This window comes from Dreissena polymorpha, chromosome 3, assembly GCF_020536995.1.
Source record: "Dreissena polymorpha isolate Duluth1 chromosome 3, UMN_Dpol_1.0, whole genome shotgun sequence".
Taxonomy (NCBI): domain Eukaryota; kingdom Metazoa; phylum Mollusca; class Bivalvia; order Myida; family Dreissenidae; genus Dreissena; species Dreissena polymorpha.
In genome coordinates this window covers 104,241,912-104,257,484 of record NC_068357.1, presented here as the reverse complement: position 1 = coordinate 104,257,484, position 15,573 = coordinate 104,241,912, and the positions used below count along the sequence as shown (strand labels likewise).

Below are 15,573 nucleotides of genomic sequence, written 5' to 3'. Positions count from 1 at the left end.
TGCATAGTTGAGATTGACCGTATTGTCATAAGAGAAGTTCAGTATCAATTAGAAGTGAATCGGTGTAAAAATGAAGAAATTATAGTAAAAGGCAATTTTGGGTGGGCGTGGCCTATGTCGGCTGGGCGCCCCAGGATTGGTAATGGGGCCATACATAGTTGGGATTGACCGTATTGTCATAAGAGAGGTTCAGTATCAATTTGAAGTAAATTGGTGTAGAAATGAAGAAATTATAGTAAAAGGCAATTTTGGGTGGGCGTGGCCTATGTGGGCGGGGCGCCCCAGGGTTGGTAATGGGGCCATGCATAGTTGAGATTGCCTGTATTGTTATAAAAGAGTTTCAGTATCAATTTGAAGTGAATCGGTGTAGAAATGAAGAAATTATAGTAGGCAATTTTTGGTGGGTGTGGCCTATGTGGGCGGGGCGCCCCAGGGATGGTAATGGGGCCATGCATAGTTGAGATTAACGGTATTGTCATAAGAGAGGTTCGGTATCGATTTGAAGTGAATCAGTGTAGAAATGAAGAAATTATAGTAAAAGGCAATTTTGGGTGGACGTGGCCTATGTGGGTGGGGCGCCCCAGGGTTGGTAATGGGGCCATGCATAGCTGAGATTGACTGTATTGTCATAAGAGAGGTTCAGTATCAATTTGAAGTGAATCGGTGTAGAAATGAAGAAATTATAGTAAAAGGCAATTTTTGGTGGGCGTGGCCTATGTGGGCGGGGCGCCCCAGGGTTGGTAATGGGGCCATGCATAGTTGAGATTGACCGTATTGTCATTAGAGAGGTCCAGTATCAATTTGAAGACAATCGGTGTAGAAATGAAGAAATAATAGTAAAATAACCTAAAAAAATGAGTAAAAATCTCTCACCCGGCCCCACCCCAACCCCCATAACTTTTGACCCAGGGGTCAGATCAAAATTCCAAATAGTGCAGGGTCGCACATATGCTCATAGCTACCATGTATGTTAGTTTCAAGGTTCTAGTGCGTATAGTGTAGGAGGAGATAGTGGCCAGGACGGACAGAAGACGGAGATAACCACAATATCCCCAATTTTTCTCCGAAAAGCGTGGGGATGAAAAGGCCATAAATGATCTTGTCCGGGCCATAACTATGTCATTCATTGTGAGATTTTTAAATTACTCGGTACATTTGTTCACAATCATTGGACAGTGTGTCATGCGAAAGAATCTCTTTGATGTCTCCAAGGTCAAGGTCACACTTTGAGTTCAAAGGTCAAAAATGGCCATAAATGATATTGTCCGGGCCATAACTATGTCATTCATTGTGAGATTTCAAAATGACTGCACATTAATTTTGCTCGCAGTCATTGAACGGCGTGTCATGCAAAAGAATTCAAGAGTTCAAAGGTCAAAATGGCCATAAATGATAATGGCATAATAATTCTTAAAAATCGCCATAAATTAGCTTCTCTTGTTTTGTTAAGACTGCATGCAAAATATTCTCTGTCAATGCAGCATGTGGGGGCCTGTGACAAAGCTATAGTTTTTCTTAGACTTATATCAAATTGATAATTGATTAAATTTCTCCTTGCTGGACCAATCACTTATCCCTGTTATGTTCATGTTTAAGGTTGCACTTGGAGATTTCAAAAATGGTGACAATTTTGTGTGTGCTTATTACACAACTTACAATCAACCGGGAAGAATACTATGTTTTAGTTTGAAAAAACAACACCATCTAGTTTCAATTCATGTAATATTATTTTAAGATATAAAGTGTAATATTTTATAGCATGTAATTTTGTGAAATTATTCAACATTTCAAAGTTTATTCTATCTATTTCAATAAATTGTCAGTGAACCGGTTATGTGTCTTTTATCTGCACACTTGCAGCTTGATGAGAGGTTACAAGGAGGCTGGGACCGGGCCATGGATGAGGGACACTTTAGATACAGGCTCAACATAAAGCAAACACGTGTTATTGGACACATTGGCTATGTGGCTCAGGTAGTACAAACACACGTCATTGGACACATCGGCTATGTGGCTCAGGTAGTACAAACACACGTCATTGGACACATGGGCTATGTGGCTCAGGTAGTACAAACATACGTCATTGGACACATCTTCTATGTGGCTCAGGTAGTACAAATATACATCATTGGATACATGGGTTATGTGGCTCAGGTAGTACAAACACACGCCATTGGACACATCGGCTATGTGGCTCAGGTAGTTCAAACATGTGTCATTGGACACCTGGGCTATGTGGCTCAGGTAGTACAAACACGTGTCATTGGACACATGGGCTATGTGGCTCAGGTAGTTCAAACATGTGTCATTGGACACATGGGCTATGTGGCTCAGGTAGTTCAAACATGTGTCATTGGACACATGGGCTATGTGGCTCAGGTAGTACAAACATGTGTCATTGTCACATTGGCTATGTGGCTCAGGTAGTACAAACAAACGTCATTTGACACATCGGCTATGTGGCTCAGGTAGTACAAACATGTGTCATTGGACACATGGGCTATATGGCTCAGGTAGTACAAACATGTGTCATTGGACACATCGGCTATGTGGCTCAGGTAGTACAAACATGTGTCATTGGACACATTGGCTATGTGGCTCAGGTAGTACAAACATGTGTCATTGGACACATCAGCTATGTGGCTCAGGTAGTACAAACACGCGTCATTGGACACATCGGCTATGTGGCTCAGGTAATACAAACACGCGTCATTGGACATATCAGATATGTTGCTCATGTAGTATAAACACACTTCATTAGACACATCGGCTATGTGGCTCAGGTAGTACAAACGTCATTGGGCACGTCAGATATGTGGCTCAGGTAGTTCAAACACACATCATTGAACACATCGGCTATGTGGCTCAGGTAGTACAAACAAACGTCATTGGACACATTGGCTATGTGGCTCAGGTAGTACAAACACCCGTCATTGGACATGTCAGATATGTGGCTCAGGTAGTACAAACACACGTCATTGGACATATCAGATATGTTGCTCATGTAGTATAAACACACTTCATTGGACACATGGGCTATGTGGCTCAGGTAGTACAAACACGTGTCATTGGACACATCAGCTATGTGGCTCAGGTAGTACAAACACACTTCATTGGACACATTGGCTTTGTGGCTCAGGTAGTACAAACACACTACATTGGACACATCAGCTATGTTGCTCAGGTAGTACAAACAAACGTCATTGGACACATCAGCTATGTGGCTCAGGTAGTACAAACAAATGTCATTGGACACATCGGCTATGTGGCTCAGGTAGTACAAACAAACGTCATTGGACACATGGTCTATGTGGCTCAGGTAGTACAAACAAATGTCATTGGACACATCGGCTATGTGGATTAGGTAGTACAAACACATGTTATTGGAAGCATCGGCTATGTGGCTCAGGTAGTGTAAACAAACGTCATTGGACACATGGGCTATGTGGCTCAGGTAGTACAAACAAACATCATTGGACACATGGGCTATGTGGCTCAGGTAGTACAAACAAACGTCATTGGACACATCGGCTATGTGGCTCAGGTAGTACAAACAAACGTCATTGGACACATCGGCTATGTGGCTCAGGTAGCACAAACAAACGTCATTTGACACATCGGCTATGTGGCTCAGGTAGTACAAACATACATCATTGGACACATGGGCTATGTGGCTCAGGTAGTACAAACACACTTCATTGGACACATCGGCTATGTGGCTCAGGTAGTACAAACACACTTCATTGGACACATCGGCTATGTGGCTCAGGTAGTACAAACAAACGTCATTGGACACATCGGCTATGTGGCTCAGGTAGTACAAACATACATCATTGGACACATGGGCTATGTGGCTCAGGTAGTACAAACATACATCATTGGACACATCTTCTATGTGGGTCAGGTAGTACAAATATACATCATTGGACACATCGGCTATGTGGCTCAGGTAGTACAAACACACGTCATTTGACACATCGGCTATGTGGCTCAGGTAGTACAAACAAACGTCATTTGACACATCGGCTATGTGCCTCAGGTAGTACAAACACACGTCATTTGACACATCGGGTATGTGGCTCAGGTAGTACAAACATACATCATTGGACACATGGGCTATGTGGCTCAGGTAGTACAAACATACATCATTGGACACATCTTCTATGTGGCTCAGGTAGTACAAATATACATCATTGGACACATTGGCTATGTGGCTCAGGTAGTACAAACATGTGTCATCTGACACATTGGCAATGTGGCTCAGGTGGTACAAACAAACGTCATTGGACACATCGGCTATGTGGCTCAGGTAGTACAAACATGTGTCATCTGACACATCGGCAATGTGGCTCAGGTAGTACAAACATGTGTCATTGGACACATCGGCTATGTGGCTCAGGTAGTATAAACACACTTCATTTGACACATTGGCTATGTGGCTCAGGTAGTACAAACATGTGTCATCTGACACATCGGCTATGTGGCTCAGGTAGTACAAACATGTGTCATCTGACACATTGGCTATGTGGCTCAGGTAGTACAAACACACGTCATTGGACATATCAGATATGTTGCTCATGTAGTAGAAACACACTTCATTGGACACATGGGCTATGTGGCTCAGGTAGTACAAACAAACGTCATTGGACACATGGGCTATGTGGCTCAGGTAGTACAAACATGTGTCATTGGACACATGGGCTATGTGGCTCAGGTAGTACAAACATGTGTCATTGGACACATCGGCTATGTGGCTCCGGTAGTACAAACAAACGTCATTTGACACATCGGCTATGTGGCTCAGGTAGTACAAACACACGTCATTTGACACATCGGCTATGTGGCTCAGGAAGTACAAACAAACATCATTTGACACATCGGCTATGTGCCTTAGGTAGTACAAACACACGTCATTTGACACATCGGCTATGTGGCTCAGGTAGTACAAACACGTGTCATTGGACACATGGGCTATGTGGCTCAGGTAGTACAAACATGTGTCATTGGACACATCGGCTATGTGGCTCAGGTAGTACAAACATGTGTCATTGGACACATTGGCTATGTGGCTCAGGTAGTACAAACATGTGTCATTGGACACATGGGCTATGTGGCTCAGATAGTACAAACACGTGTCATTGGACACATCGGCTATGTGGCTCAGGTAGTACAAACACACTTCATTGGACACATTGGCTATGTGGCTCAGGTAGTACAAACACACTTCATTGGACACATCAGCTATGTTGCTCTGGTAGTACAAACAAACGTCATTGGACACATCAGCTATGTGGCTCAGGTAGTACAAACAAACGTCATTGGACACATCGGCTATGTGGCTCAGGTAGTACAAACAAACGTCATTGGACACATGGGCTATGTGGCTCAGGTAGTACAAATAAGCGTCATTGGACACATCGGCTATGTGGATTAGGTAGTACAAACACACGTTATTGGAAGCATCGGCTATGTGGCTCAGGTAGTGCAAACAAACGTCATTGGACACATGGGCTATGTGGCTCAGGTAGTACAAACACACGTCATTGGACACATCGGCTATGTGGCTCAGGTAGAACAAACAAACGTCATTGGACACATCGGCTATGTGGCTCAGGTAGTACAAACATACATCATTGGACACATGGGCTATGTGGCTCAGGTAGTACAAACACACTTCATTTGACACATCGGCTATGTGGCTCAGGTAGTTCAAACATGTGTAATTGGACACATCGGCTATGTTGCTCAGGTAGTACAAACACATGTTATTGGACACATTGGCTATGTGGCTCAGGTAGTACAAACACGTGTTATTGGACACATCGGCTAAATGGCTCAGGTAGTACAAACACGTGTCATTGGACACATCGGCTATGTTGCTCAGGTAGTACAAACACACGTTATTGGACACATCAGCTATGCGGCTCAGGTAGTACAAACAAACGTCATTGGACATATGGGCTATGTGGCTCAGGTAGTACAAACACGCGTCATTGGACACATTGGCTATGTGGCTCAGGTAGTGCAAACACACATTATTGGACACATCAGCTATGCGGCTCAGGTAGTACAAACAAACGTCATTGGACACATCTGCTATGTGGCTCAGGTAGTACAAACACACGTCATTGGACACATGGGCTGTGTGGCTCAGGTAGTACAAACACACTTCATTGGACACATCGGCTATGTGGCTCAGGTAGTACAAACACACTTCATTGGACACATCGGCTATGTGGCTCAGGTAGTATAAACACGCTTTATTGGACACATCGGCTATGTGGCTCAGGTAGTACAAACACGTGTCATTGGACACATCGGCTATGTGGCTCAGGTAGTACAAACACGCGTTATTGGACACATCAGCTATGCGGCTCAGGTAGTACAAACACACTTCATTGGACACATCGGCTATGTGGCTCAGGTAGTACAAACACACTTCATTGGACACATCGGCTATGTGGCTCAGGTAGTACAAACACGTGTTATTGGCAACATGGGCTATGTGGCTCAGGTAGTACAAACACGCGTTATTGGACACATCAGCTATGCGGCTCAGGTAGTACAATCAAATGTCATTGGACACATGGGCTATGTGGCTCAGGTAGTACAAACAAACCTCATTGGACACATGGGCTATGTGGCTCAGGTAGTACAAACAAACGTCATTGGACACATCGGCTATGTGGCTCAGGTAGTACAAACACACGTCATTGGACACTTGGGCTATGTGGCTCAGGTAGTTCAAACAAACGTCATTGGATACATCGCCTATGTAGCTCAGGTAGTACAAACACACGTTATTGGACACATCGGCTATGTGGCTCAGGTAGTACAAACACGTTATTGGACACATCGGCTATGTTGCTCAGGTAGTACAAACAAACGTCATTGGACACATGGGCCATGTGGCTCAGGTAGTACAAACAAACTTAATTGGACACATTGGCTATGTGGCTCAGGTAGTACAAACAAACGTCATTGGACACATCTGCTATGTGGCTCAGGTAGTACAAACACGTGTCATTGGACACATGGGCTATGTGGCTCAGGTAGTACAAACAAACTTAATTGGACACATTGGCTATGTGGCTCAGGTAGTACAAACAAACGTCATTGGACACATCGGCTATGTGGCTCAGGTAGTACAAACAAGCGTCATTGGCCACATCTGCTATGTGGCTCAGGTAGTTCAAACATTTTCTTGTGTAGGGAATGTTCACTTTGAGGACAATCTCTCTGTCTGTATTGCACTGTTGTTAACCTTGTTTCTGGTCCATCATATTTCAAGACTTGCTGGCATCAATATTGTTAAGCAATATCTAGATAGAAAGTGAAGTAACAAATAACAGGAAATATTTTGAATATGCCATAAAGACAGTCCATTCTTCCTCTCCAATACCCTTGACTATGGCTCATATCAACACTCCAGTATTAATGGAAAAATGTAGAATGGGTCAAACATCAGATAGTCATTTGTTTTATCTTTGAACTTATAGTATATTATCTGCAAGCAATCAAAGAACATGTTATTTTAGTTTTGTATATTTGCGACTTTGTTTAAAGAAAAACACATATTTGCTGAATATAACTTTATGTTTAGAGAGATATACTTTTTAAAAATGTTCCAGTTAAATATTCTCCGAGCTCAAGAAAGACGGAAGCCAGACACAATTACATCAGTGAATCAGCCATTTAACAGGGACAGTTTCAACTTTACAAAAATAAAGCCAGGAGAAATATTGTTTGAAATGCAGAAACTAGAATCTAGTAAAGATGATTGTGGGCAGATGCTTAGGGACCGTGCTGTAACTGTGGAAGTGGCATCCAAGAATACTGAAATTAAGGTATGTACTGTATACGCAAGGAATATGACATCTCATACATTGAAGAAGCAAAAATACACAAATATAATCTACATCATCACATGTTAGACTTCCAATTTGAACTTAACGTCATGTATTGTATACATTGAGGCTTGAGTATGAATTGAGAAAGATCTGCAGTTGTGTATACCTTTACATGCATTTAAATTCATTAAAGTATTAAGACTTAATATGAACGACAGAACTATAATTTAACGTTCTATAATGTACGTAAATTGTGGTTGGGAATGCGATTTTGACCCATTTGGCGCTGTCATTGTTTAAAAAAAAGACTTTAACATGTGACTACTGTTTGGCGTTCATTGTCAACCCACTTCTTGCGATAAAACAATAATTTTATAATAACCTAAATCAAGGTAATTAAGTTGGTGGAACATTAATTTTCAGTATTTATGCCCCCAGATCAAATGATCGGGGGTATATTGTTTTTGGCCTGCCTGCCTGCCTGCCTGCCCGCCTGCCTGCCTGCCTGCCTGCCTGCCTGCCTGCCTGCCTGCCTGCCTGCCTGCCTGCCTGTCTGTCTGTCTGTCTGTCATTGTATGTGTCTGTCATTGCATGTGTCACAAACTTTAACCTTGGTAATAACTTTTGCAACATTGAAGATAGCAACAGGGAGCAGGGCATTTTTCCTTATATGGCTACAGTAAAAACTTGTTTACTCTTTAAAAGTCACAGTTATTGTTCAATCTTTGTGAAACTTGGTCAGAACATTTAATTATTTTAATGATATCTTGGATGAGTTTGAAAATGGTTCTGCGGTCTTTTGAAAAACATGGCTGCCAGGGGACAGGGAATGTATCCTTATATGGCTATAGTAAAACCTTGGCCAGAAAATTTGTTTTTATGATATCTTGGGCTGCACAGATTAGGTCAGTGTTTTTGTATCTCAGGTGAGCGACTTTGGGGCTTTCAGGCCGTCTTGTTACAGTTTACATGAATCTTTAAATAAAAGCAACGTCAATCACTTCACTATTGTGTATCATATTATATATGTTGATTAGGTTTGCAATCAGGTGGTGATCAACGTGAGCCCTCTTGAGTACGGTCATGTGCTGCTCCTACCTGATGTGCAGGCATGTAACCCCCAGGTGAGGAGCTATCATGTATTTAATCACACACATACAAAATGCATGTATCTTGTCATTCTTCTTGCATTAGAGTTATTTACAATTAAATGGTGGCATCAAACATTCACTGCTATCAGAACAATGTTTGAGTGTGTATTATGAATTATAATTGGGCATGTGAGCAGTCATTTTAGATAAGAAATAAAAACATTTGAGTAAGTGAATGTTTAAATATGATGAGTATATAGATATATATCTATATGTTTGGTAAGTACATTTTAGTATGCATCGTTTATTGTGTGACCTGCAATTATCATCATGCATGTAACTTTGTTGCAGATCCTAACAAAGTATGCAGTGGAGCTGTCTGTTGACCTTCTGTTGCTTAGCAAACATAGGTAGGGTTAAGGAAAGGTATTTGCTGAGACCAGTCTTCCTTTTCATGTCCAAAAGGCTTCAGGCTATAAAAATGGTAGGCATCCTTCTATGTTATCAAACTGTCTGCCACTGAATTTGGATCCTGCAGTTTGTCAAAATGTACAGCAGCTTAATTAATGAAATTTGATATTTTGAAAGGAGGCTGTACCATAAAAAACATGTTGTTGTTTTTTTCATTAGATAAAAATTGTGGTTGCTATGGTTGCAAAAATTAATTCAAATATGGATCTTGTGTTAACCTAAAAAAGTGTGAAGGCAATGGTGATGCAACTTGGTATGTGGAAAGAGCTAGTGTCATTAATGATATATGCATGTCATTTTAGGTTTTTGTGTCAGATATAAATATTGGTTGCTATGGTTACTAATAGTTGAAAACTTATTCTGTTTCGGCAACAATGCACACATTGCAGGGAATAAACTATCTGTTACTGCTTCTTGAGCCTTAAATTCTTTCTGAACAAATTTATTCATAAGATATGATTATTGCTTGTTTTGTATCTGCTTTGTTAACTAAGACTTCAATGAAGTAAAGAATCTGTATTATAAGTTATTTTTATAACCTTTAAAAAAGAAATAAGGTCTCTTGCCATGTCAACATTTACCCTGTTTACACTGTAGAGGGCACATTTATTTGTCAAATCTTTATGAAACTTGATAAGAACATTTTGTCCCAATTATATCATGGTAGTTTGAAATTTGGTTGCATGTGGTAAAAACTAGATCACTATGTCATATTAAAGAATAAACTTGTTAACACTCGTGTATAGTCCAATCTTCATGTAACTTAGTCAATTATTGTTATGATATATTTGCATAGTTTGAAAATTGTTCTAGTTCTTTGAAAGAAATGGCCGCAGTTTGCCTTATATCAGTGTTCTCAAGAAAAATTTGAAAAAACAGTTATATTTTCAAAGTAGTCGGTGACTATAAGCAATAAAAAGAGTGTATTTGCACCATTTCAATTGATATTTTGGGGAAAAGCAGCCGGCTTCTAGATTGAATGTAACCTGTGAAATTGCTGGCTGCCAATGCTTCTGGGAAACACTGCTTATAGAGAAACCTTGTTAACACTTTAGATGTCACTTTTTATGCCCCCGGTAGGGTGGCATATAGCAGTTGAACTGTCCGTCAGTATGTCAGTCTGTCCGTCTGTCCGGAAAAAAAACTTTAACATTGGCCATTACTTTTGCAATATTGAAGATAGCAACTTGATATTTGGCATGCATGTGTATCTCATGAAGCTGCACATTTTTAGTGGTGGAAGTTCAAGGTCATCCTTCAAGGTCAAAGGTCAACAACAACAAAAAAAATTATTTCAAAGCGGCGCAGTAGGATGCATTGTGTTTCTGACGAACACATCTCTTGTTTGTCCAATCTTTAAAAAACTTGGTACAAAGATTTTTTCCTAAAGATATCTTTGCAGAGTTTGTGAGGTACAGAACTAGGGCATAAGGTCAAATTAAAGAAAAAAAGCTTGTTAACAATCTAAGTGACATTTTCAGTCTAATCTTCATGAAATTATGTAAGAACATTTGTTGTTATGATATGTTGGCCGAGTTCGAAAATGGTCCCAATCTGTTGAAAGTACATTCAGGGGATGGGGCAGTTTTGCTAGTACGGTTATGGTAAAACCATGCTAAAACTTCAGGAGTCACATTTTTAGTCCAATCAGTCTCATTCTGTGCCAATAGCCTTTAAACCCTGCCCTCTGAGAGGATGTGCTGACAATCTTGCTGTTGGTATGTTGTATTTGCTGTATTTCCATTTCAGAGGATTTCGTGTGGGCTTCAACAGCTTGTGCGCATATGCCTCAGTGAACCATCTTCATGTGCATGCTTACTACTTAGACCATGAACTCTTTGTAGAGCACATGGCAAGTCATCAATTAAATGAATAACTATATAAATACATTCTGTGTGGTTATATCAACCTTTTAAGATTTTGACCTTTTAAACATTGAAAATAAAAAAAAATGGTAACTTTCCTTAGAATTGAGAATGAAAGAGTCAACTGTCCTGAGATAAGAGTATGGTATTAGTGCATTGGTGTACATAGTGTTGTGTATTGCAGCCTGTCCAGCAGTTATCGGGTGTGCTGCACGAGCAAACGTTGCTGGCTGCCAAGGGATTCGTACTCCAGTTGCATGGATCCACACCCACACTGCTCTCCAGGTAATAGCAAAGTGGACTTTCTGACAACACTCGTCCATCGTGTGATGGAGTTATCTTAAAACAATTATCACTAGTTTCTTAATGAAAAGCTGGATTCAGGAAGCCACTTAAGATATATCTAATGACTATTATATTATAGCACATGCCTAGTCAAATTGTCCTGTACATGACACATGCTTGTATTTAAAAGGTCAACTTAAGAGGCTAAGTCACATAAAAAACAACTGCACACCTTTCCTTTTTTGGAAGTCACTGGTGTTTTTTTAGCTCATCTGTCCCGAAGTGACATGGTGAGCTTATGTGACCGTGTGATGTCCGGCGTCCGTTGTGCGTGTGTGCGTGCGTGTGTGCGTCCGTCAACAATTTGTTTGTGTAGACAGTAGAGGTTACAGTTTTCATCCAATCTTTATGAAATTTGGTCACAATGTTTATCTTGATGAAATCTGGGTTGGGATTGTATTTGGGTCATCTGGGGTCAAAAACTAGGTCACTAGGTCAAACAATAGAAAAACCTTGTGTAGACAATAGAGGTCACAGTTTTCATCCAATCTTTATGAAATTTGGTCAGAATGTTTATCTTGATGAAATCTGGGTTGGGATTGTATTTGGGTCATCTGGGGTCAAAAACTAGGTCACTAGGTCAAATAATTGAAAAACCTTGTGTAGACAATAGAGGTCATAGTTTTCATCCAAACTTAATACAATTTGGCCAGAATGTTAATCATGATGAAACCTGGGTTGGGATTGTATTTGGGTCATCTGGGGTCAAAAACTAGGTCACTAGGTCAAATCATAGAAAAACCTTGTGTAGACAATAGAGGTCATAGTTTTCATCTGATCTTAATGAAATATGGTCAGAATGTTTTTAGCAACCCCAGCAGCTCTTATCTTATCAGTGGAAGATCTAAGAAAATCAGCTAATCTGCATAGTGGTTCCATTACAAGTTATTTTTATAAAATATCTTAAATAAAATCAAAATAATATAAATGCCGATTGAAAGAAAAATAAATTCTCCTCAATATGATATAAATTTTAATAATATTAAGTTTATATTCGCTGCTTAACAATCTATATTGGATTCAAGTACAACGTCTGTGTCCCATTTCCTTTGTATACTGCATTTTCGAGTACCTGCGCTGACACCCGGTTGTTTACAACACATTTGCGACCTGACAAGGTCATTTGAATATTAATGATGTTGATATATTTATGTTCACCAATGAAAAACGTTTCCGATGATATTCGCATAATTGTGCTATGTTAATTCTACGGGACGAAAAGTAGTCCAAAAGTATATGAAAGTTTCTTCAAAATATAATGTTGTTTTTTTATTTCGCATAGAAAATCACAAAATATAAGCTCTGATCTTTCTTTTGGTACCAGAATTATAAATCAGAAACGATATTTAGTACGTCGCATTAATCATTAAAAAGCACGTGTTTGGGAATTTTCAACTAGGCCAGAGGCATTGTGTACACACCGGTCTTACTGACAATAAAGTAGTGGCGTCACCATCTATGTATAGAATGGGCCAGAGGTCTCCACCCTTTCCCCTTCAAACTCGAAGAGCCATGTCGGACTGGAGTGCACGGTGCAGGGCCTTATACCTTTGCAAAACACTTATTTAGCCCTATCCAGGGTAATACCAATTCCTTGGTATTATTATCGATTTTGTTGATATTGCTAATTTTCGATCATAGCAAATTTTGTACATTGTACTACATTAAATCTTGTTAAAACTGCTATTTTGTGTAGCAAATTTCCTAATTTTTGTGTGAAACTGCTACCTTATATAGCAAATTGCCTTAATTTTTCTTCTTAATACTGCTATTTCTACATCATAGCAAACTTTATACCATGTATTACACTAATTCTTGTTAAATTGCTATTTTATATAGCAAATTTTCTTAATTGTATGTTAAATTGCTATTTTATATAGCAAATACCTCGGTTTTTCTGTTTAATTGCCATTTTACATACCAGACAAGGTACTTTAGTACTATTTCCTCCATTGTTATCCCCAATATATAAATAATATTGGTTGAATTAGAGCTTTTTTTTTTTTACTGCCTCTAGGTAATATTTGGTCTTTTTTACCATTTTACATCATACTTTTTTCAATTTTCCTTCAATTGTATTCAAACTAATTTTCATCTACCGTGCACTCCCTCTGGTCCTGGGGAAAAAACCTCTGTAGACTCCATCCCCACAATTACTTCCCTTAGTTCAACCGAGTGACATCACCCCTGCTGGCTTTTTCCCCCACTCACACCGGCCTACACTTCCAAAATCTCTTCTTCTTTCAACCCTCCAGGGTGGCAACTTGTATTTTAAATATATAAACGCATATAGTACTGTACATATTGTAAATAATGTACTTTTTGTACAAATCTAGTTGTTTTGTCTCTTTTTAACCAGGTTTTCGGAAGGAAAAAACTGGTTATTAGATTGGCGAATGCGGGCGGGCTGGCTGGCTGGCTGGCTGGCTGGCGGGCTGGCGGGCTGGCGGGCTGGCTGGCGGACGGGCGGAACAAGCTTGTCCGGGCCAATCACTTTGTCGTTCATTGTGAGATTTCAAAATCATTTGGCACATTTGTTAACCATCATTAGACGGTGTGTCGCGCGAAAAAATTACGTCAATATCTCCAAGGTGCAGGTCACACTTTGAGTTCAAAGGTAAAAAATAGCCATAAATGAGCTTGTCTGGGCTATAACTATGTCATTCATTATGAGATTTTAAAATCATTTGGCACATTTGTTCACCATCATGGGACGGTGTGTCGCACGAAAGAATCACGTCAATATCTCCAATGTCAAGGTCGCCACGACTAAAAATAAATTTATTTTAAAACAAACTTACAAAGGGGGTTAATTTTGTTTGTTCATTTCAAAAGTTCAGTTTGAGTTGTCTCCCTTTATCAGATTTTTTTTCACAATGAAAACCTGGTTTTGTGACAATTTTGTCCCTTGTTAACTGTAAATCACATTGTTTTACCTATTATTTTTATGTGGCCCTATAAAGGTGACCGTTTGGAGACACGTAAGTCATTACCCTTATTATATAAGGGTTTTTACTAATCTCACTTTTAAATATTGTTTTAACGCCACTCTGGGGGGACTTCTCTTCTCCATAGCCCAATCCTCTTTAAGTTCCATACAGACAGGGTCTTACGTTGGAGCATTACGGCTATATTCCCTGTCTGCAAGTGTTTAACATTGAGTCACATACATAAATTTATACACATTACAATTCTTAATAACTTTAAAAACTCAATTGCAACATTAATATAGATTTGAGAGTTATACTCCCAATGTGTTATTATATATATATATATATATATATATATATTTTTTTTTTTTTTTTTTTTCTCCATATAACTGCATGCCTACATGCAAATTCACTTTACATAATTATGAGAGCTATTAAATCAGGCTCTAACATTCCTACTAATTAATGTTCGTAAATAGTCATATTTTCCCATCGATTAGATCTTGTTGTATGACATTTCTATAAAACCTTAAATATACACCTAATTCTGGTACTTTACTATGTATGTAAATATATAGTGGCAATGTTAAACCACTTTGTGATCTGGAAAATCCTTAAATACTATTATTTTGTTTTTGTTTTTCAAACATATTACACATCCATGTATTCCTTTACTTTTCTTTAGGCATTATACTAAAAGTAATCCTATTTGGATTTTAACATTTAAAACACAGATCACAAAGTATAAAGACTCCAACAACCCATTGCAGTAAATACTGAACAATGGGTCTAGTAATGATGATACAGCATATAATAGTATGTTTTTTTACCATCAATACTTATAAAAATTGAGCTATTCTCCTCCTCTCTCTCTTCAACACAAACAACATACATATAGTAACAATACAAACATAAAAATAACAATAGTAACAATAATATTAATATAACTTCATCATAATAGTTTAAATAACATATACCAATCATATTAAATTCAAACAGATTCAAGTAGTAATGGATGTAA

The 15,573-nt window shown here is 39.2% G+C and overlaps 1 protein-coding gene across 23 annotated transcripts in view; it reads left to right on the top strand.

The window, feature by feature from the left end:
- Window positions 1–15,573, top strand: part of LOC127870803 (GDP-D-glucose phosphorylase 1-like) — a 32,476-nt gene that overhangs the window by 12,410 nt on the left and 4,493 nt on the right. For 10 of the 23 annotated variants that reach the window (XM_052413300.1, XM_052413308.1, XM_052413298.1 and 7 more), the window contains 6 exons: window positions 1,861–2,019; window positions 7,632–7,847; window positions 8,888–8,974; window positions 9,293–9,351; window positions 11,162–11,264; window positions 11,462–11,562. In XM_052413300.1, coding sequence (XP_052269260.1) covers window positions 1,861–2,019; window positions 7,632–7,847; window positions 8,888–8,974; window positions 9,293–9,351; window positions 11,162–11,264; window positions 11,462–11,562 — 725 coding nt within the window. The other 13 variants (XM_052413311.1, XM_052413297.1, XM_052413318.1 and 10 more) reach the window with 11 other exon arrangements.